This window comes from Lineus longissimus, chromosome 5 (genome assembly GCF_910592395.1).
Source record: "Lineus longissimus chromosome 5, tnLinLong1.2, whole genome shotgun sequence".
In the NCBI taxonomy this organism is placed as follows: Eukaryota; Metazoa; Nemertea; class Pilidiophora; order Heteronemertea; family Lineidae; genus Lineus; species Lineus longissimus.
In genome coordinates, this window is record NC_088312.1 from 4,328,210 (window position 1) to 4,353,236 (window position 25,027).

General features: G+C 41.3%; 2 protein-coding genes across 2 annotated transcripts; one reads left to right on the forward strand and one right to left on the reverse strand.

Annotated features, from left to right (window-relative positions):
- Positions 1-3,618: 3,618 nt before the first annotated feature.
- Positions 3,619-21,869, forward strand: LOC135488460 (uncharacterized). The gene is made up of 7 exons (XM_064773082.1): positions 3,619-3,902; positions 4,054-4,167; positions 16,051-16,305; positions 19,256-19,600; positions 20,001-20,174; positions 20,582-20,666; positions 20,907-21,869. The coding sequence occupies exons 1-7, from the start codon at positions 3,824-3,826 to the stop codon at positions 21,313-21,315; spliced, it is 1,461 nt and encodes a 486-aa protein (XP_064629152.1). The 5' UTR covers positions 3,619-3,823; the 3' UTR covers positions 21,316-21,869.
- Positions 21,857-24,050, reverse strand: LOC135488461 (uncharacterized). The gene is made up of 4 exons (XM_064773083.1): positions 23,406-24,050; positions 22,909-23,091; positions 22,550-22,682; positions 21,857-22,275 (listed from the first exon to the last, which is right to left on the reverse strand). Exons 1-4 carry the CDS (start codon positions 23,862-23,864, stop codon positions 21,962-21,964), a joined length of 1,089 nt encoding a protein of 362 aa, XP_064629153.1. The 5' UTR covers positions 23,865-24,050; the 3' UTR covers positions 21,857-21,961.
- Between the last annotated feature and the right edge of the window lie 977 nt (positions 24,051-25,027).

The window sequence follows — 25,027 nt, forward strand, 5'->3', positions numbered from 1 at the left end:
CCCCTTTCGGTAACTTCACTAATGGAAAGGATACCATTTTCTCTGGCGAATCATTTTCAGGCGATCCTTTTCTGTTCGGAATATTTGGCCTAAAAGGATACCATGGCTGCAGATATGCCTCCATCTGCTTATGATTCATGGTCCAACTCCCCGCTGCCGCCCAATTATTCGGCGTCAAAAGCTTGACCTCCGGGCGCAGCTTTTGAACGTTACTATGTCTAGCAAGCCTTGACTGAAACGTCAGATGTGAGGAACTTAAGTCAACGATTTTTGAAAGCCATCCCAACTCTGTCAAGCGTTTAGTTGATTCTTTTTTCGTTTTGACACGTAAGAGGTGTCCCCGGAGTTCTGTTGACGGATCCATTTCGATTGCGCTGGTGGAACTTTTTATGAAATCAGCAGCATTTGCGTTCACGGTGTTTCGTTTGCTCTACAAGATCCACTAGAAGATTTAAGTCATCGCAAATGATGCAGTTTTCCTTTTCCAAGAAGTATGATTTACTTGATTTCCGCGGATGTCTTAGTCCATAGCTGGTTCTTGGTTTAAAAATGCATAGTTTCTCTTGTGATGGCCTACTCGTAGTCTCCTTACTTGACTTTTACCACCAACAAACAGTATTTGATTAGGATTGTTATTTACGGATGTTCATGTGTCAGTTCAATTGAACCCTCGTTCGGGTGAATATGCTTTGTTCTATATACTTTGTTCTTTATTCGCCTGATCACCTAATGAACCGGTCATACACGCGTATTTAGGCCCTCGTCTAGCCATCAACGACTCACAGACGACAACTTCTTCTATTAGCCCTAATTTGATGACATACCGGATATCTATCTTATTGGCAAAAATAACTTAGTGTACAAAAGATCCGACTCTCAACAGTCGCTGTATGAGAAATCCTCAGTTAAGTGTGAATAACTGAACCTTGAGCTGTATCCATCCTTTAAAAACAGTTCCCTCAACAGAAAGATGAAATGAGCAACATCACAGAAAAACGAATAAATGTAGTTGAATATCTATCTAATCATGCGCGGTGAAAGGTTATCCAAATCCGAGGAAGGGAGCTTCAAACAAGTCGGAGAGATGGGTTGTCTTGGATACGATGAATATAATAATCTTTCCAATGTCACCCATGATGCAACTTACATGAATGATAGACTATCACGGAGTACAAACATGACGGAGTTACTAGAAGTTGACAATACTCCTATAGCTTCGTTATCTTCAGAAATACGGAGAATTTGCCGTCAATTGAACTTCAAATGGATTTGTTTAGTAGGCCTACTTCCGCACATGCTAGGAAGCTAATCTTTTGTAAAATTGTTTGAACATCGTAAAAAGTAAACGATTGAATTAAAAAAGAACGAATTATGACCCGCTCTCTTTTTCATTGCTATTGATATATGGTTCCTCATGTTGTTGACACAGGGTTGCCTACATCACGAACAACAATTTGCAGTAATCGAGTTGGATTAAACTAATGGCTGGCTAAATGGTATCCTTTGTGTTTAGATTCAATATTTGTGTTATGACTGTTGGCAGAATTAATAAGTCTACATTCATGGTAGAACGAATGTCTATATGTACCAGCAAAACTGTAAAATGCAAAAACTGCAAAACTCCGGGATTATGGCCTACCCCAGACACAGGCCTGCTCCATCCCAAAACATTTAAGGACGTAGGAGCATAAACTATGAATCTAATCTTTTGCAGCAGTGCTTCGGCTGTATGTATTCAGCAAATAATAATTACATTGGACCGCATTGTCACCGAAATAAAATTAGATTTGGTGATGATGTTCAAAGCAGAAACTGCTTTGTATGAAATTCTTGTTTGTGGTCAAGAGATGAGGAAGATCTCTCTTAAGGAAAACACAATTAATGTCGGTGTTGTGAGCTAGCACCATGAGCTGGGCAAAGGAATAGGCTATCATTATAGATGGAGACACCCGAATAAAAGGCGCACATGACAACTCTTACATCAGTTCTTCAGCGTGCAGATTCTGTCTCAATAAGACAAATATATTGATGAAAACATATATCCAGAATGCGGTATTTCAATTATTTACAGCGTCTGGGAGAAGTTCCTGAAGGGGAACCATCTTTGTCTAAATAGCAATGATCACATGCAGTGTAGTGGGCGACTCCCATCGCTTTTTGCAAGCAGAAATGCCAGAAGGAAATGTTTCCTTGAGGTCTGATTTCATCTTAAAATAAAAACTAGCTGCGGAAAGTCGATAGCAACGGACTACCCCGTAAAAATCTCAAAGGAGCACGGGCGCTTGGCCGCGGATATCAAAGAAGCTGACATAACATGGTTACATCTCCGAAGTTTAAAACATCCAGTCGTACCGCAATATTCCAAATTCTAAATTATCTTACCTTACCGCTATCTCTCCGTCGCACCGCATTGAATCAGCGGAGATATCTGAGAAATAATGATATTAACTGCGATAGAACCTCCCACGGTAGTTAAAGAACGTTTAAGTGAAACGTTTCGTTTCGTTTTTGTCCGTCTGATAAGGAATTCAATCAATCAGTCACATCCAATTAGAATCGATGCTAATGAGAAATGAGAACTCTTGGAGTTTTTGAAATATTACCCTCTTCCTAATCAGGCATTGCTATTAGTTTTTCAATTAGTGTTGGATTTGTGTTATCGAGAGTGATTGAGGGCACAACATTACTTGATCATTAACATATATTCCTGAAGAGAACGTATATTTGGTTGCTTCGATTCTTCTTTCTTCAATCATAATGCAACTTGAACTGTTAGATGTAGTTCGGAACAGAGATAGAGATGGAAATGGTGCGGTGCCCTTCCCTCACTCGGCGGTGATGATTCTTTAAAACTTTGTTTCCGGGCAGAGGCGATGCAGAGGTGAGGCTGAGGCAAAAGGTGGCCTTTGGCGGCGCCATCCGTGACACAAAAACATATTACTTCAAAGTATTGAAGTAATTGAAGTAGTGTTTTTGGTGACACGTCTAGTCATCACATCGGCCAGGCATCCTACGATTTAGAGTGGTTAATCGATTTTGATGTTTACCCTGGCACAAATAACTGTCCCCAAATTGATAACCTTGACTGAAAACGATTTTTTTTGTATGTGTTCATTCTGTAACATTATACAATTCAAATTGCCTACCTGATTACAAACATACTTTAAGGATAGGAATTTCCACTAGTTTCCAAGTTCAGCTAAGTCACAGCGGTCCGAGGCTATATGTAAGTTAGCAGCAAGGTGAACATCAATATGATACATTGTAGTATACCTGAAAAAGGAATGTCATGACTGTGCACTGATGTCATCGCATTAGATACATACATGTAATAGTACTTAAATGCAACACCCAAAGTCCTAAAAGATTGAGAAGGAGTGTTTTATCTTAGGACTCAGTCTACTTCCCAGCGGTTCAAGTTATCAAAAACCCATCCATCTGTCTCTTGACCCCAAAGTGACATCGAATTCATTTTACATGATGACCAATCATTTTAATATTGAGGCTACTTGAACCACGAAATCCAAATAATGAGCTTAAAAGCGGCAATACATGAACGAAATCCGACAATTCGTTCATTCTACCAAACTGCATGTCCTTTTCCACTCGTCACTCAAAATTGCACTCGGTTCTCTGTCTTCTCTGTTACTTCGTTTCAGTATGGTGTTTCCATAAGCACAGAGTGGAACGCAGTGTTGGATTTCTGGCCAATCTCACTAGACTCTCCGGACCTTTCTTGCACCACAAGCAGCGAATTATCGCGCAGACGTCTTCAAGCAGCTCGCGTGGAAGCTGCAATCACGTTGCTCGGATATGGAACGCGATGCTTAAACTGTTATCTCTTTTCCAATTAACGATCCTGTTGTTCCTAACGTTGGATGTTCTTTATTTAGGCGTGTCTGGTAGGATTAGAAAGGATAACTGATCGAGTCCTAAAGGAATATTGTACCATTTTAAACAATAACGTTATCATTGTCTCTATTATATTTAAATGGAACGAGTTTATTCATTCATTTTGATATATTGGGCGGATTTCATATCATATTCTTGCAGGTGGTTTTGATCTGACTCGATCGATTGTGCATATTGATATCATTCCCATAATGGAGGGTAAAGTGGCGATCTTTGTCGCATGTTTGACATGTGTCGTCTGCTTAAACACGACAGGTGAGTTGTTTACTTTAATTTTATATGACAATGATATCAAATTTCTGAATACCCATATATATTTGGTTCTTGATATATTTGGGGATTTCTTAATGTTGCTTTGTCAGTGTGAAGAGTAATATCGAGGAACCTTAAAATTTGTATCCTATCACAATGGATACCCATGTAATAAGAACGTAAGTCCCTTGTGAGACCAGCCCATATCGGTATCGTATTTTCGATGACTGATTGATTTAGGTAGGAACCATTGGCTTTAAATTACAATCAGTTATTGGTTTATTACCCGGATTTTGACTGAGGGTGGTGCAGAGTACTGCCCGGATGTTGAACAGTACATGTGTAGAGTGTTTACAAGAATGCTTATCACATGAAATAGAGCGAGTTTCTTCTTATTATCAAAATCGCGTGGTCTAGCACCCTGAGCATCCTCATGGTCTACACTCCCTTAAACGTAGTAGCGGTAGATGTAAAAAACCTTGCTGATCAAGATGGTGGTCTGGAGAAATAGGCTTTTGAACATCAGTGGAGAGTCGATTTGCCAACGACCCTTTATGGTCATCGATCTCACCCGGAGGTACGAATCCTGCCAGTTACCGAAAATGATACAATGTTGACTAAATCTGCCCACTACATTGGTGGTTTTCCAACCTCCCAAAGGAGCACTGATTGATCTGATCTGGAGGTCTTGCAAGTCGCTGTATCGATTTCAAGTAAGTCGCCGTGCTTTTTTTCATATTGCCCATGGGGAAACCTTGCAAAAACTGCATAGGTCAGCCCTTCATATCGAACAATGGTATGGTTATACAATAATGTTACGATGTCTGATATAAAAAGCGTCGAAATCACTCGATGGCCCCTACTTTCTAAATGGTGGAATGGTTGATTAATGCGCAATGAATAGCAAATAAGATATACAACTTGCTACTTTGGACACTGACTTTTCATCCTTTGCAATAGAAAACAGAATGATGTCAGTAAAGTCGTAAATTTTATGAGTTCTTGTTTACATGTACTGAACTTACCCGCGCACACAAAGACGCACACTTCAATCCCAAATTGATGTTCATCACAGACGTCTGTACACGTACATGTATGTATATGTATCCCTGTATCACCCCCCTTCTTGGATTTCTGCAAAAGCAGAAACTAATTGATTTACAAGGAGAAGAAAACTCCGTAATCAATTTACACTGGAAAAAAAAATTCCCACGCTGAACCAATTGATTAATTAAGTGGTTGGCCTTCTTTTATGCGCATATCATGCGCTACCAGCTGGAAAATTGAATAAGCATGCCGAGTCTTAGCGGAATTCTCGTAAGACTACAACTGACATGGCTGTAACCAAGCGTACGGGATTATACATCATCGTTTCTTCCTTACCAAATGAAATGACCAACTACCACATACATTTTCTTTGGCTGATTGCTGTTCTTTTGTCATGTCCACAATGTTTTTTTGTGCTATTGATAAAGTCCCGCCTGCTGCACAGACTGACGAGATGGAAGTCTGTAAACTGCTTTGCGATGGCCGACATTCTCGTTGCGTTTCTTGCAATTTGCCAAATCTCCTTAAGCGTATAGAGCACTTTTTAGTTTCTACAAAAGCTTGAAACCTTTACATTTCACAAGCTTTACCATGTTATGCAATCAACATCCATTTTCACTTGGGTCATTTTTGGCGGTAAGTTCTGTGATGATCAGTTTACTACATGTGTACTTGAAAGTCAGCAGCTAATCAAGCAACTTGAGATTTTGTTACCGAAGTCTCACCGTATTCAGTTAATATAAAAGTTCCAGAGCTAATAAAAGCCAATTTCCACAGCGCGGTCTAGCTACATCCAACATCGTTTCTAGCTCGACCTAACATGATCGATTAAGCCATCCGGAGGCTAATACCCAAGTTTACCCTGTAATGTTGCGACAATCCCGAGCCAGACTTCAGGCGACATTATACCAACAGTATTCCAACGGCAAATGACATTAATGAAATGATGGGTTCCCATGGGCTGATGTGAAATTTTCAAACGAAGTATCGTATTAGTTATGATATTCCCGAGGTATGACTTCTCTCTCTGGGGCAGTATGAGTAATGGTAATTCGATAAGTCAACCAATAGGGAGTCTATGGCTTACAATTTTCCACATGGTAATAAATTACTTTGGTTTTTATATTAGATGCATATCTGGTCATGCATTCAAAGATTTGATAAAGTCGGCTTGAAGGGCAGCAGTATCAAGCTTCTGCTTCGAGACCAAATCGATCCACCAACAAGGAGAGTTGGGTAAGTTCAAGGTATTTCCCCAACTAAACGGAATGCCACTCATCCCTAAATGAGACTTTCCGTAATTGATAGATAGTGCAACTAATGGCCTCGCCGACGACATCAAAAAATGTCTCAATGTTAAGTCTAATTCGTGAACAACGCTGAAAAGTTGTGATGAAATAATTTATGGCAGTCTTTAAGGAGGTTGAAGTGAGAGTCCATTCCGAGAGAAAACTGCGCTTTGGAATTTCGTGATTTTACACCGAAAACATGTGTAACAGCCAAGTCTGATGTATCAAACACCAACTTAGTCATCACCGGAAAATGTATGACCAAGAACGAGCGATCTGATCTGAAGCGCAATGCTGTTAAATATTCCTAGTTGTTCTTTGACTTTTTGCTTGCAGTGCGAGACAGTCATGAAGAAAACATGTACATAACTGTATAAAAGTGTTATAATTGGCATCTAATATCCATCCTATCCACTGTGTATTTGAAAGAACCAGCAGTCGAAGTGAAGTCAGTTACCTAACGTTGCAACTAAGCAGATTGGATTACTTCCACTCATTCAAATGCACTGCATGACCCTGCTCTGTCATCCTTTTAATGATACATTGTACCAGTGGTCACCAATACCCCAGAAATGTTAAGTGGCAAATTAATGATACGCAGAGATCGTGATGACATTAGGCCATCCATATCCGCTGGCGGCAATCTATTTGATGGGGCAATGTACTCTCAGCCACACTGGCCAGGAGCGGATGTTGTGCAAACTGTTCAACTGACCATGGGTATAATGGGTATCGAGCTTTAGCAAACACCAGGAAGAGCACTGAGATCGAAGAAACGTGTGGTTTATTGCCAAGGAAGTCTGGGTCGTAATGGCTAATCCCCATCAGGGTTTGACATGACTCTGCTAATGTCAACCAAGACAGGGCCATGGGAGAAACGTGCCTCAAGTCCCGCTAAAAATTATCATGTTTATGTAAATATTTTGACTTTTGCCCCAGAATCCCTAGAGGACTTCAGATACCTTACTCGGCATATGTACCATCGATAGACTAATATTTTCATATTGGGATAAAAATTCACACGCTGGTCACCCCTCCTTTTTCGTCAAGAAGGGGTTAATTGTCAAAGTTGGAACCCTTGAAGAGGCCCTTTTTTACGATGTTCAGGGGCATACCTTTCTGGAAAAGTGATGGTCTTTTTCATATCCAGGCGTATGGCGCAATGCAACGTGCTTCAAGTCTTTGAAAAAATGAGCTCCAAATGTGGGCATGATCATGGTGGCAACGGCAGTTTCAGAGTGCCTAGCAGACTTCAGATACTTTTGTCAACATAAGTACTATTAATTGATTAATATTTCAATATTGCCTTAAAAACTCACATGCTTGTCATCCCTCCTTTTTCGTCAAGAAGGGGTTAATTATCAAAGTTGGAACCCTTGAAGAGGCCCATTTTTACTATGTTCAGGGGCATACCTTTCTGGAAAAGTGAATGTTTTTGTCATATCTAGGCATATGGCGAAATGCAACGTGGTTCAAGTCTTTGAAAAAATTAGCTCCAAATGTGGGCATGATATTGGTGGCAACGGCGGTTTCAGAATACCTCGAAGACTTCACATACCTTTATCAGCATAAATACTATAAATTGACTAATATTTCAATATTGGGATAAAAACTCACACGCTGGTCAAACCTCCTTTTTCGTCAAGAAGGGGTTGATTATCAAAGTTGGAACCCTTGAAGAGGCCCATTTTTACTATGTTCAGGGGCATACCTTTCTGGAAAAGTGAATGTTTTTGTCATATCTAGGCACATGGCGAAATGCAACGTGGTTCAAGTCTTTGAAAAAATGAGCTCCAAATGTGGGCATGATATTGGTGGCAACGGCGGTTTCAGAATACCTCGAAGACTTCACATACCTTTATCAGCATAAATACTATAAATTGACTAATATTTCAATATTGCATTAAAAACTCACACGCTGGTCACCCCTCCTTTTTCGTCAAGAAGAGGTTAATTATCAAAGTTGGAACCCTTGAAGAGGCCAATTTTTACTATGTTCAGGGGCATACCTTTCTGGAAAAGTGAAGGTTTTTGTCATATCTAGGCGTATGGCGCAATGCAACGTGGTTCAAGTCTTTGAAAAAATGAGCTCCAAATGTGGGCATGATAATGGTGGCAATGGCAGTTTCAGAATGCCTAGCAGACTTCAGATACCTTTATCAGCATAAATACTATAGATTGACTAATGTTTCAATATTGGGATAAAAACACACACTCTGATAACCCCTCCTTTTTCGTCAAGAAGGGGTTAATTATCAAAGTTGGAACCCTTGAAGAGGCCCATTTTTACTATGTTCAGGGGCATATCTTTCTTGAAAAGTGAAGGTTTTTGTTATATCTAGGCATATGGCGAAATGCAACGTGCTTCAAGTCTTTGAAAAAAAGAGCTCAAAATAAGGGCATGATAATGGTTGCAACGACAGTTTCAGAATGCCTTGAAGACTTCATATACCTTTATCAGCATAGATACTATAAATTGACTAATATTTCAATATTGCATTAAAAACTCACACGCTGGTCACCCCTCCTTTTTCGTCAAGAAGGGGTTAATTATCAAAGTTGGAACCCTTGAAGAGGCCCATTTTTACTATGTTTAGGGGCATACCTTTCTGGATAAATGTTAGTCTTTTTCATATCCAGGCGTATGGCGCAATGCAACGAGCTTCAAGTCTTTGGCGACTTTGAAAAAATTAGCTCCAAATGTGGGCATGATAATGGTGGCAATGGCAGTTTCAGAATGCCTAGCAGATTTCAGATACCTTTATCAGCATAAATACTATAAATTGACTAATATTTCAATATTGCAATAAAAACACACACGCTGGTCACCCCTCCTTTTTGGTCAAGAAGGGGTTAATTATCAAAGTTGGAACCCTTGAAGAGGCCCATTTTTACTATGTTCAGGGGCATACCTTTCTGGAAAAGTGATTGTTTTTGTCATATCTAGGCATATGGCAAAATGCAACGTGCTTCAAATCTTTGTAAATGAGCTCCAAATGAGAGCATGATAATGGTGGCAACGGCAGTTTCAGAATGCCTTGAAGACTTTAGATACCTTTATCAGCATAAATACTGTTAATTGACTAATATTTCGATATTGCGATAAAAACTCTCACGCTGGTCAAACCTCCTTTTTCGTCAAGAAGGGGTTAATTATCAAAGTTGAAACCCTTGAAGAGGCCCATTTTTACTGTGTTCAGGGGCATACCTTTCAGGAAAAGTGATTGTTTTTTTCATATCTAGGCATATGGCGAAATGCAACGTGCTTCAAGTCTTTGATAACATGAGCTCCAAATGTGAGCATAATAACGGTGGCAACGCAAATATCGTCTTTAGCACTGATTTTCTCAGTGTAGCATATCCATCTGCCAAATTTTCGCGGGAGCTTTCATTTCGCGGAATTTGCAAATAACCTCGATTCGCGAAAATTAGAACGCTTCTCCAATCTTTAACACTGTGCCTTCACCAATCTCACTAATCGATCATACCACATTTCTTAACTCCAATGGCTTCCGTGATTCACCCTTCGTTATGACGACGAAGGTGATAAAAGGTACATGACTTAAAAGCACCCATTCATCATAGTTATGAGTGTGCCATTCCCGAGAAGAGTCCCCCGATTACATTAGAGATGACGGCAGTGTCGTTGATGACATTATTTTCAATCGTCCCCGGTCGTAATGGAAAAGAAAGTGTGGAATTGGGCCGCCTTTACTATACGAGCCAGTTCTTCCGCTGTTCTGTTTTCAGAAAACGTTGAAATGAAATGGGTTTCTCAATCGCATACGAATTGCACTTGACCATGCCACGTATAGCTGTTGAAAAAGGTGGCTCAGGCCAGTGTTTACAATCATACAGGAACCAAAGTCATGAACGCTATTTGCCTCGGGGACGAATCATTCAAGCAGATGGCCGCTGGTCGAGTAACCTTCACGACCCCATCTTCTCGCCAAACGAAGCGTACTCGGTTTTTAATGAACCAGTCAGCTGTCGACATAGACTGTCATCGCCAGTTGGCAAAATCTGTCAACTCCAACGCCAAGTCACCCAAAATCCATTAAATTGCCTCGGCGAGGGAAACGGGTCATTATTTTTGATTATCGTCTGCGACAGAACGCTGATTCGCTTTGACCATGTTGACGGGTGTATTAGTCACGTGGTTAGGACGGTTTCTACAGAACAAAAAAATTTATTTTAAGATGGCGTCAATGAAAACAATTGGTCCCCAGTGTTAATCCTCTATAATTTATCATCAAAAAGTATCCTACACTCCGAACTGGTAAGCCCAAACGGACGACATTATTCGCCCTAATCAACTCAGATTTTCATCCAGAGACATTCTCGATGATTGGCTTGATAATTCCAACTCAAAATCCCTCTAACAGCAATGTAAGATGATACGTGTGTATAACATAATTCATTGCATGAATCTCGTGGCGTATACTGTTAAGGATTCTAAGTGAAATCAATAGATGTCAAGAGGTATTGCTTTGATTTTAATCGGAATAATCAATATGGAATTTAGTGACATCCCCATTGTATGCATGTACATGTATATACACAAACGCTGTGGTTTAAACCGAAGACGAAATATCATATTGCTTTAGAATGAAAGGCTTTTGTCCCGCTGATCTATCAAAAGAATGGAGCCGTTTGGCTACTTAGGGTCACACGTTGGATCATTTGCCACCATTAGTTTGCCCGAGATCGCCGAGCAGATTATTGACAAGTGATCATCCTTTGCTCCGAGACAAATGTCACATCCACACCTCAAAGTGTTTATCAGAGAACAACCAATGCACTTACATTGATTTCTTCTAAAACTGCTTACAAGATGAAGCCATGGTGTCCTTTAATTTAAGATGCTGATACAATTTCTATTTATACATTCCCCAACAACACTATATCGGGGAGTTTCACTAACACGACTTGGTCCAATTTCCGTCGACACCATTTACCCCAGAACGTTGGGAAATTGGGAATGTCGAAAGTAGAGCCAGGAGACCAAAAACCGAGACCGACACCATATCCGCCAACGAAAGAAAATGCTGTGAAGAATAACATGGCCAGTAAACCATATATGAACGTTTACGTCCATAAAAGAGTCATCGATTCTTAGCATAGCCTCAACAATCTATCAGTGTCGTGCTACTATTGTTACCCGGGTGTCGGATAAGTCAGATATGATCCAGCAATTGTCATAAACCGATACGTCATCTCATGGTTAAGCCGTCCATAGCAATGCTAGAGATTGATACCATGACTTCTGCCGTGGTCAAACAAAAAAATCCATTTTGCTTGTGAGTGATTTCTTGGCCTATAATGCCGCCCCTCGTGGCTTAAATGTCCAAAGTGTGGCTTCTTTTTAATCTTTTATGCAGCAGTTGAAAACGTGACCGCAAACATAGTTCCGAGATGCGACCAACAAATGGGATACTGTATATGATACATTCATTTGTACCCAACTGGCCAAAATTATGTCCACATCGTCACATGGGAACAGACTACCAATCACGACCGCATTACGTGATTCACCAGAATCCCAATAGACCCGAACGCTGCATTAGTCCAGGATGATGAAGATTTCCCAAGGCATCCCATTGTAATTTCGCATTTCGCATTTCGCATAGACGATTTATCTGCCTCTACAATCGTTTGCCTCTCATTTGAATTTGCATGACGTGATCCTTGGCCGATAACTCATGGTCCCTGGAGCATCCATCATTTTCATTTCCATTCTACTAGTAATTGCCCACATGTCATCGGCATGACTGTCGGCAGAACCCCTGATTTTGGTCACTCGCGATGGGCTATCAGCGCGGCGAGATTATTCACGATTAGCCATATTAGCAAGGGTATCTGACGTTTCGTCATCGGATGGTATGTATGACTGTTAATTCCTTCATGGTGCCACTTATACAAGTAATAGCCGAATCTGCTTGACATGATGGCCGATAATTCATGGTGTCCGGAGCATCCATTATTCCATTCTTATTGCCCACACATCATAGGGATAACAGATAGAACACCTGATTCCGACTGCGTGGATACCAGGGCGAGCAGTTATCAGTGAGACACTCTACTGGCAAATAAACTCTGGAAATACAACGGTGACGAGCCCGCAAGGGCGCATTTGCTGCGTTGCCCCTGCCTTTTTCATCATACAATTTCCTACTCCGCCGATGATAAGGAGAGATACCGATACACGCTCTACATCGACATGATCATTACGGATTCGTCTCAAGATGTCATGTCTCATTAACTTGTCTAGCTAGAGTCATTTGGGTGACGTGATGTGACTTCTCATCTACACCTATATAAACATACAAGCCAGCGATAACAGTTAGTATATGATTTCACAAGATATACACATACCAAGTTTTCTGGACTATGATATTTTACCAGGCGTGGAGACCTTGGCTTTTTACTACGAACTTGCCTGGTGTTGAAATGACTATCACCTCCTCGTCATATGTCTCATCGAGTAGTCCCAATTTTAGACTAACCAGCCAAGGCTGGTTTCCCTAAGTCCCAATCAATCAAACAAAATGATAGTCCTTAGTTTTTAATGTACCATATTGAATAAAGGTTTCGTCATCTCGCTATTACCAGTGACCCTGCCAATCTCGCGCGCATTCTGTCATGGAAGGTCACCAGTCTCATCACTAAAGGAGAGCCCATCCATCCATTAAATGAAATCTCGTGTCACTTTCTCCCTCACATTAAGTCGTCTCTATGAGATCAGCTAGATCGTTATTACGGACCGTGACATGATTACCATAATTTGCGTAACGGTTCGCTTCTTCCCTATTTGAAATTGACAGACAGGAGTATTAGACTGCAAGAGGTAGTGACATGCAAATATATAAATATTTAAAGCACATAGATTGACTGATGACGATATTTACTGACTTCATGACGAGTATCTGTGCAAAAAAATGATTGCTCATTCACTCTGTAAGGAAAATGACAGTCTCTAAATGTACAATCTTAAATATCCTGACTCAGAATTTTTTCCTAAGTTCTAATTCTGAAAAATTTTCAAAATAAAAAAAGAAGTCTTTCGTGAGAGCAAATATTTTTTAATATTTTTATTCCACCCTCCTCAGCTTGTCCTAGGATGGAAAAGCACGCTAACAAAGTTATGAAAAAAGTCTCGCCTCAGTCAACAAATAAATTCCAGTTTCCCAATATTCCCCCGATCTCCAACTTCAACAAATGGATGCCATTCATATGCTCACACACTCCCCGTCCAGCCAATAACATGAGATTTAATGGTACCAATCCAGCCATGTACATCAAAGAATGGCTTAGATGAGACAAATACATTACTTCGACAAATTGCAGAGAAATGATATGAACTCCTTGATAAATTGCAGAGAAATGAATATGGACTTCTGAGGTACTGTACGATTTGCGCCAGTCACGAACTTAACAGATGACAGACATGAGAAGGTGGTGTGCAAAAGTACGTGCTTTCCCAGTGTAATTGGCTACTTCGGGAATTGGCTTCGTTATTTGGTCCTTTATAGACCGTTGGTGATGTCGAGTCGTGCCGCGACTCTCTAGGATGTCTTTGGCTCAGCGGGGATTTCCGCTGTGGAGAAATCCTCTCAAAGTGACAGTATGTCAAAGTCAACGATCTTCAGATGCTTGCGCGTGAGGTTCCTGAGAAGAATTGAGCTGAGGAAGGGTTTATATCAAGAAATCCGCACAGCGCGTCTGACGTCAGTGTCAAAGATGTCGTAAACCTTTTCAAAGTTCAACCTGAGATTTTAGAAAAGGTTTGAGCTCAGGAAGAGCTTACGTCGTGTGGTAAAAGTAATTTTAATGATTAAAATCTCGCTCAGAAAATCCTCAAGACAAACCAAGTAATGACAACAACTTTCTAAATTGTTCCAGCTTGAAGCAAACGAAGGTGAGCAGCGGGCAATGTGGAATTTGCGAGTTCGCAAGATGAATGGCTGTGAACTATCATTTTATTGGACAGTCACGAAGTCAACGTTTCTGCTATCTCACAGCCTACATCGGAACTATTCACATTCGTACGCCCTTTTAAGGATTCTTTTTATCACATCTGACATAGCCAAACCAGGCCACCCAATTTCATTCACCGATTTTCTGTTTTTGGCCACAAACGTGCCATGTCGAAAAATAACGATCAAGGCAGAATATCTGTACCCTAAACATAACGATTTCGTGATGCGATTGCCCATATCATTATTTCTCCATAAATAAATCATGACTGATTCGATCATTTATTAAAGTAAACACAATTAAAACACATTTGAACACAATGTAAATTGATATGACAAATTGGATGTTTATTGCAAAGAGTGATGAATAATATACAATGTAAGCAAAATCTTCTCTAACATTTATAATTTGAATTTTTTGTTATGCATGTGCGATTTAACAAAATCAATGTCATCAATTCATAGAAAGATTCTGCCGAAATATGCTATTTCGTCTTGAAATAGTTAACCACGATGTCATAAACGATCACGTAGATGTCCTCACGTGTATGTTCCGTCTTGTATAGGGCATCATTATTAAAACAAACCGTGCACCGTGCCTTTAATGGCAGTCTTCCTACAGAACGCTCGTTTCAGTGCCTGTGATTTACTGTTAATCGCTGTGTCTGCTCAGGTTGTCTGTATTTATCTGATATTATACATTGTATCTTGCTTAGAACATATTTTTCTATGCATTCTCACACACGGATTGGTCTGAGACCGATAGTGGAGAAAGACTTGATATCGTGTCTGAAATTTCAAATTCCCCCTCTCTATTCTGAGATTTGCCTTTCATTTTACGATTTACCTCAATAATTGATTGTCTGTACCGTTGTCAGACATTACAGAAGACAAATGCTGACTGAAATGTAATCAACAGCGACGTCCTGACTATTTGCTTAATGAACTGTTCCTGTTCCTAACGGGAAGTGAAAGCAAGATCAATACGATGTGAAGATGATTAATATGAACATTTCCTCGTAAATCACTCAGCTAAGATTTTTCAAGTTTCTGCGAGAAAGTTATTGGCAGTGTTGATACATATCACGTTAACCCATTCTTATATATACTGTACAAGTAGATTTTTTTTTCTCCAAGAAAAGCCGTATGCCTTTGGTACTGTGACAAACCGTGTTGGCTTTCCAGTTTGAACGGATATACTTTGACGCGTCATGATGGTAGAATTGTTGTTGTTACCGAATCCAGAATCTTGCTTTCAGTGACACACAACTTGTGTTTTCTGCTTGATGGAACTACTGATATCAGCTCATGTTGCTGATCGTGCTTTAAACTCTTTGTGGAACTAATGGACTGTTTTGTTAGCTCGCACTCGTCAGCCCTTAACTTCCGTGCAACAAGAACTGTGTTATTTCTTGTTGCAGCAACTGATGTTAGTTCGTGTGTACATCAATTCATGTTGGTACAGTTCACTTTGAACTCGTGTGTATGTTCCACCGGTACGAACGTAATGGCGTGCTTTCTAATGCCAAACACCTCTACGATGTATAAGGTGTCATCTCCTTTTATATTTCCAGACAACCCAACAAACCGGGAATCCTGCATCAGCAGTATATTCGGTGCTGAATACAGAGGCACAGACAACTCAACCTCCTCGGGAAAGCCTTGCATGCGGTGGGACATCGTGCTTCCTTCTTCCACCACCAACTGGACCGCGCATGTGAACTATTGCCGGTATTTCTCGGGGGGCCAGTTTGGGGTCGGAAGGAGTCAACCTTGGTGCTATACGGATGGAAGTGGAGGCTGGGAGTTATGCAGCGTGCAAAGATGTGGTGAGTAGTCGTGTTACTACATGATATACGAATATTGCTTAGCATCCGTCCTTCAAAGAAGTCTTGGCAACAACAATACTTTTCGGTGCGTTATCAAAATTTCCGCCGGATGAAATTGGGACCAAAATAAGTGTACTCTTCTCCAATCTGAGAAATGTCTAGTGTTGATCTAATTGCGCCTGCAATGTTACTTTTATGTTACAATTGAATTCGACGTGGAACGAAAGCACACTTCAAAGCTGAATGCTTGCATCAAGTAGATATCGACAAAATTACTTCAGGGAAGATCATAATTTATGTGCTACGGTAGCTGCCATGTCGTTCCTTGGACCAGAAACTGACTACACGTACTACATAAAGCTAGTAATGAGGCCAGTGACTATGAATGAGGGGGTCGAACTTGGGTTAGAACACCAGTCACCACCAGCTAATCTACTAAGGAGATTGCGTATAATTACATCTTATATACGTCAAATGACAGGAACTTGAGTAGTTCACGTGAATGCTGATATGGCAAAGGCGACAAAATCCGACGATCCATCATAAGAAACACGTTGCTGGATTTTCTATACGAGTAAGCTCCAGCAGAGGCAGAGTTCCCCTTGGACAAATTACTCAAACAACTGTCATCTTTCTAAATTGGGTGTAACGACCTTTTCATGATAATACAGTGTTCCTTATAAAATTGGAAGATCAAACCCGTCTTTCTTTTGTGTTGCAAGGAAACCATCAGTAGCGTTACATCCATCGCTACCAAGTAGCTCTCAGCACTATATATTAGGTCTCATCTTTAGTATGCTTTTACATGTAGGTGACACTGTCTGTATAGCATTATTTTTTCATTCGGATTTTTAGTTTTTGTACTAGTCGTCTCTTGATGAATGCTAAAGTGAAATGCTATGAAATATGAAACCATTTCATTCTAACTTACCTGAACTACCAAGGATGATTTCAAAGAGTCAGTCCCTTATACGAAAGGTTATATGCAAAGCCAAAGGAAAGTTCAGAACAAAGCAAGGATAAAAAGGGAAGACTTACGACACCGCGTGCTACTGAGAGTCTTCTCCCCTCTTGCTAACGTGAGCTTATAACTTGTGAACGAATTTTTTTCTCATGGTGAGGAACGAGTAGGCGAGTAAGCTTGGCTTTTGTTACCTAGATATTTTGCTCAAAGCCTTTTCATTATCGCTATTAAATTGTCTCAGAAAAAAGACTTTTATGAGAAACTGGTAGGTGTACTCACATCGTCTTTGGCTGGCGGCAAACCAAACCACTGTGTACATGTCAGCAATAGAGCCCGGTCCATTGGGCAAGTTTTGGTTAACAGGGTACGCCAATACTAATCAGGCGCGTTGGTGAGATGGTTTTATGGAGACACAACGGCGACATTAAAATTTGTATTTTCCTCCCTAACTAACGACGAAGATGACCACTGGACTGTCCTTTCTGACTACATTGGAACTTATGCCTGCGATAATACAAACCTCGAAGAATAACAAAGCTATCTAGTCACAATGTCCAAACGTGTTTACTGATCAGCCAGACGTAGTACACCACCACGGGCCCTGATACTACGCATAATAGTTGGATGACCAAAAGCCTTTGGGGAAAACCTTAAGCGACAGGACGCATTTGCCGTAAAGAGCCGCTGGGGAAATCAGTCAGCAAATTATTCCAAGCCGTCTGTTGCAATATTGATAAACACGGCTTACAGTTCAGTGACACCAGTTTCGGACACGTACTTAGAATCTTGAAAGATCCTTAGCCGGAATCTTATAAGGTTCAGGGTCAGATTCTTACAAGCCCTTAAGTATACATAGATGTCTCCGCGATCGTGTCTGTGAGCAGTCGAGTGGTACTTGTTCAAAGTTTCGAGGTCCCTCTCCTTGGCGAAGGCTGGATCTCGACCAGGGTGCCTTGGTTCATTCCTTCGCTACGAAGGCTTCCGATAACTTAAACAGTCAACCTACGCTGTAGGTGGTAGCATTCGCTACCACCTACATCTGGGCTGTCATCTAACAAAACCCTTCTCGACCGCAGGTGACAGAATGATGTGACATTATCAATAATATTCTTTAGCTACCATAGCTACCAGTCTTCGTAAGGAAGATCAAAGATATTAGCGCCCACCCTTTTTTAGGTTTCCGTATTCAAATGACTACAACATCTGAAACCTTACTCTTGTAATATCGAAGTAACCGTTATTACCTAGCTTTTGTTTTGGGCAATAACAGCGAAGAAGAGGCACAATTTACCTGCACCAAAGCGGATGAGGCAAGAAACAAAATCGTTTGCACGTGCATGTACATGTAACCTCGCCGATGATTCTATATCAGCGATGATCAAAACCAGCGATGATTAACAAAATATGCGCAACTGAATTACATTCGTTAAAGAATGGTGTCGACCTGGCTTTTGACACTAATGATGAGATTATTACCCTGGTATCTACGAGTAAAGGTGTACAAACCGGGCAACTTTAGGTCAAAGATATGCGTAGGTATTGTTGCGACGGCGGCCACTGCGGAAAGAAATCACTTTTGTGATCATATGCAGCAGAAAAGAAAGAACTTCTCCTTTCCCATTCTCATCACAACTTGCCGGCAACATAAAACATCCTTTCCGATAACTTAAACAACCATTGAGCGCAGGTGATAACTTGCTCAGGATTGCTTGCGCGGTTATCAAAAGAACCTTTTTCTTTCCCAGTATTGTTGCAGTGACCAACATGTGATTACAAATCATTTTTGTGAAATGGAAATTGGTTGTCTGACCTTTAAAATCATCTGAATGGTTTTTCATTGTGTCAACCATAGATTGGAGAGGTTTATGTTGTTCTGGCTGTCGTAAATTGGCTTGAGGGTTGAGCTGAACAGCAGTCAGTAACAATGTATGTGAACACTATACAGATCTGCTACCGTGATCCATCTCATTTTCGATGTCGTTTCAGACCTGCCGCCATATGAAACCTGCTACCGTAGCCCTGTTGCTATCACCAACACCAAACTGACATCAGACTGCAACTGTAGTGTATCCCTGTCCCTGAAGGCGAGCCCGGCGGTCCAGCTTATCCGCGCAATCTTCGTCTACCCGCCCGCGGAGGAAATCTGCACCCGGGACGTAGTGCTGAATCTTGAAGGGAAGCCTCTCGAGCTGACCTGCGAGGATGGTCAGTCCGTCGACCTCTCCATGCAGATGACCCCCAATGTCTCCTACAACATCGGTCTTGGTCTAAAGACGGATTACAATCGGAACAATCAGACTGGGGTCGGTTTGCATCAGATTACATACACTGGTAAGGGTGAAAAGGGGATTCTGCTTGATATAGAAGTTATCTCTTCATTTCCAGGGGGACGCGTACCATATAACATGTTACATATTTCGACATTGAGAAGGAGCGTCATATATGTCCTTTTTTCTTATGGCTTCTTGATGGTTTGATGTTACATGTACCTCGCTTGTCACGAGGTGGAGAATGATGTGGCAAATATTGACCCCTACATGGGGAGTTGTCTGCTATATGATGGAGACTGTGGATATTGTTAACATTTACATTGTACCTTCTGATTTTCACTTTGATTCAACGGCTCTGGGAGGTTCCGGAGTGGCCTGCCACTGCTGATTAAAGGTGGGGGGTCAAAAGCACATTTTAGGTTTTCAATGTTTTCAAATATCCATCTTTTTTTGCTTTTCAGCCATGTCTTACGTCCATTTGACTAGCTGTGATGTGATACTACCAACTGACGTAAGGAAGTCTACTGGAACATCAAACGTCGAGATCCATACCTTAGACGCCAATGGTACTGATTTACCACTTCACCCACATGGCGCCGGAGATGTCATCAAGCATTCTAATCACACTCTCAAAGGTACGTCTGGGACAGAAAACTTATTCTTTGACAGGAGGTGAACCACATGCGTTTTAGAGTCGATTGTTATAGACAGAAAACACGTTGGTCTTGATCCAAATCTGCCTTTTAACAAGAAAATAACACCACTGCAGATTGGCTCAGAGGGTTCTATTAAAGGATCCGAAGGTACAGCCACATGGTTCAGGAAATGGGAACGAGGAGAGATACTTGTTATCATGGAAATTCGTTTAAATTTGTTTTGATTGAGTATACCAGCAAGACAAGAGTTTGTCCACCAAATTTGTTGCCTGTCTGCCCATCCCTGACTGAGACTCATATATATTTTTTCATCACGTCTCTTTGTATACGACTCACGAGTTCCATATTGCTGTAAATTTCACTTTTTATCGTTTTCCTCTTTGTAGGGCTCGTTATCGGTCTAGTTGTGAGCGCCGTGGTGGCTGTTGGTGTCATCAGCGTAGTAACATATATCTGGTTGATAGACAAAAGGTAAGTAAAATATTCCGTTTTATTCTTCATCAAAGACAGTTCTTGACATTCAAACGCCAGTCTTTCCTTGCCGCCTATGAAAGTTCAACTTCTAGACCGCCATTTTTTTACCATTTCTTTTTTTAGGCATTTTAGATATTTGATCTGTAGGGATCGACTTTACGGAACCAGAAATAATACAGTTAGTGTGGTACATGTAATTGATCACAGAGTTTCCTTAAACTTTCGTCTCCATTCCAGACATATGAGAAGCGAACTCCTTCGCGAATACCTCGGCGAGGACCATCTTTCAAGCGATGAAGAAAAGACGTATTTCTCGGAACCAAAAGCTTATATCAACACCATCGCTTTAGATAGTGAGAGAGACGAACAGCCAACACCCCGAACGCTGGATCAGTTAGATCCTCTAGCTTTAGCTAGGAATAACAAACACCTTCGGCCCAATGGTTGCAGTTGTGTAAATATTGATGCCCCTGACAAAAGGGACCTTCAGAATGGACATGTAACAAAAATCGAAACGGCAATCGTGCCGATTAATGAGTTGGAGAATTTTGATGATTTGTCTGACGTGATTGCCAACCCTATGGCAAGGGAGGTTGTGAATAACTGTGATGTTGAACCAGTTGCTGACCAGGAAAACACCGTATGAGTTATTTTCTAATATCCTTAAGGACAGAATAAACATGTAAATTGGACTCAAGGCAGTTGTGGTATGTCGAGTTAACTGTGGGAGGGAAATGGAGCAATATCGACAATATGATTTGTAAGAAGTTCAAATCAGCCTGATGTGAGCACTTGGTGCTACAATGATGCCATCTATACAGCCTTGCTACTTGATAAATTTCATGCAGTAGTAAAGAAGGTCCACTTTTGTGTATCAAACAACAATGAAATATCTCACTTGCGCAGGTCGCAAACCCCAGGCCCTTTAATACAGGATGGTCTCTCAAATGAATGACTTCTTTGAAATCAACAGTGGTGAAGCACAGTACCGATTGCTAAAAAAGTAAATATCGGTCATGGCCGACTCGGTGGTATTACCATCATGTGCCTTGTGAATAGTGCAGGTTATCAAAATCAAAATATGTACATTCATGTTACAATTGAATTCCGTGTACAACTGTATTTATCTATATGTGTCTATGTAATGTACATGTACAATACTTTGTATCGTAATCAAGATTAAATAAACGTTTTTTTTAACACTGAATTATTCTGCTTTCATCGAAAGGATTGCAATACGAGTGATGACTACATTCGGATAATCTTCTTTGTGATCAAAAGTTACAACCTTACTAAGTTGCCTTGTAACAAGCCATACTGGTCCTATTAAGCCGAGGGCCAGTGAAGCCCATCTTACAATGCGAAAAAAGCATGTTATCGAACACCAACACCTCATTCTGTTTCAACTGGCTCCCTTTCGTACACTTCCACGTGACTTCTCGTAAGTGGTCCATCACGTCTAACTCGATGACTGAGCCGTCCCCGTAGAGTGTGGTGAATGGAAACTGCTTCTCCGGCAGGTGCTTCAACTTGTCCCAGAGACCTGGGTAGTCTTCAAAACAGGTCCAATGTTGCCCGGGGATCTGGCCAAACCAGAGCATCTCACCTGAAATGAATAATGGAACATGAACGATGCCAGCGCTGGTTACGTCAATCTCAAGCCAGTCCAGCTGCACGCACCATTCCTAAACTCAATTGTCCTACGGATTTATATACCGTGACCCCACGCTGTATATCTGATTCTTCAGAAATTTCTTCTGCAAAGTAACAGTTACTTCTAATGAGCTGGTAACTCTAAGCTGTCAGGGGAACCTGAACTATGCATTGGAAGTCCGAATAAATTAGTTCACACCGGAAATCCGTCCGTACTCTTAGCTTACCAGTTCGATAATGAGGAGATATGGCAGGCCGGTCCGTCCAGAAGCAGAGACTCCCATCGTCGTCCCATGACACAGAATTCCCCGCTTTTGTGACCATTTCCTCCACTTGAGCACGAGTCTCTACCTTCAGCGACTGAAAAGAATGAATTGATGCTTGAAAATACGAGATGATCCAGAGAGAGGTCCCTCATTTAAGCATCATGATACCCTCATGTTCCTCCCTTTCAGAACCAGAGGACGAAAATCGTCAAATCCGATCACAGGAAACTATACCATGGACGTGTCCTTTAATCAATGTTTCAAAAATATCATTCGCATTCGTAACGGATGACTTCCTCGTATACGAGGACAATCTTTACCTCCCTCCAGCTAGGATAATTCGGCCTGGATTCCGCGGGAAAGTAGCGCCAGTATCGCACACCGAGTCGGTTGAATTTCTCCTTCACCTCTGGATCAAGCTGGTCGTAAACTGTCCTCACATCCGTCAGACCATTTTCTCCACCGCAACCAGGCTCTGCTTCGGTTTCGCAGTAGAAGAAGATCTTCGGTGAAAAAGAAGACATTTAGGTTTTGCCTTCAAATGAAGTTCCTTCATCTTAACAGGAAATCTTGGTAATATACAGATACTAGAGGCTCCATACTACTCGCAAAATCCTGTAGATAGACTCCTGACGACGAAAGGTGCTTCGAAACTGGTGTGCTTGTTTAGAGAAAGACAAACGTATACCAACTATTACATTCGTTCTTTTGCTAGTTCATTATTGAAGGTACCATATCCACATGGAACGTGGGTTCTCCTTAAATCATACTCTAAACTGCAAAGTAATAAACGAAGAGGTTATCATCCGCAACTTACCAAATGAGGCCAGTACGGAAGATACGCCATTTCGTTGTGGGGTTCAACCGTATATTCCGGTGGGTCCACGCTCCCTGTAAACACGTTCGGAGCCACTGAATGTCTGAAACCACTCCCACCAACATAGGTCATTAGCTCATACCCCAAACCCGTGTAAAAGCAAGAGAAATCCTCAACAGACTGTATAGGAAGACCTTTGAGGAGGACAGCGCCGTGCGTGTGAAGAAGTCCGTCTAATTTCGGTCGCAATCGGCTTGCGAATGAAGACACGTCCTCTGACTGGATTTTGTCTTCGACTTGGAGTCTGTGCGGAAAATGTTGATCCCACGGCTGGAGATGTTTTGGAAATTTCTTGTTACGTGATCCGGGGAGGTGTCGTCTGCCTGCCACCTGCACAAGGTTTCTAACCCATTGTGTCCCTCCTGTCGTTAAGCCTCTCTTCGCCGAGCAGGACAACATGGCATTCGCAGTCCGATGCTCCGTTGGTAAGAAAGAAGAGCGAACAGAACAATTTATATTGATTGTGATTTATACGGGCCTCTGTCCTAACGTTTTGAATTGCTGGGACGCCACATGTACTGAAATCAAACTGTCGGAGCAGGGTTGACTCTATCAGACGTCGACTGTCACAACCTGTTGTAAACATCCCCGCTAAAGCCCTGATAATTACGTGTGTGTATATGTATATCATTATCACCTTTTTTGTACTAATAGGACAATATACTGGTCAGGAATGACCTGGAAGATAGGCCTATGATTAGGAATATTATCAGTTAACCACTTTACATAATCGCGTGTGAAGGTTGGTCGGTCGTCCCACTACGGCACTGGACACCAATATCCTTCTCGTAGACGTTTTTGGGGCTTCGCGAAAACTTTGGTCCTTTTTATAGCATTAGACCACCGAATGTAACCCCCCCCCCCCACCCCCATTTCATCGTTCAAAGTAGAACGACATTCAACAACACTTTGCACTCTACCAGGTTTATCCAGTATAGTGTCAATGACAGATTAAAAATTATCGTTTTAGTGTACGAACTAACAATGTACCATCTCTCCCCTTTTCCCGGCTACAACGGGCATCACCACTTGCCTTTTTGAATACGGGCCATCTCGGCCTAACGCCAACTCGACCTACCAACTCGGCCTCGGCCCGGACAAAAAACCAACTCGGCCTGGGTTATACATTTTTGTTTTTTGGTTTAATTTCTTCTTATATGTGAATATCAGTTGCACTCGTTTAGTTGGTATACCATAGTCTACCTTTCCTGTAAATTTGAAGATAATTCATTGGGCGATACAAGAGAAAATTGAAGGGTTTTTTTTGCTGATTTCAGGAGGGTCGTGCCGAGTTCGCCGGGGAACGACCTCTCCTGTTAAATGCAGTTCACGACCAAAATATAGACTAGGCATGAGGAGCACTGGAGGTACCTGGAGTGGGCAGGCATAAAAACTTAGCATGCTTAGTGCTGATGTCATCTTAAACGGCCGACATACTTTATCGGCAATTAATAGGAGACATTAAGATACAAGTGACATAAATACTAGTCATACTTGTAAATGTTACACGACTTTCCTTTCAATATAAGTTCTTATCTGCCATCTATAAATCAAAACCTGGT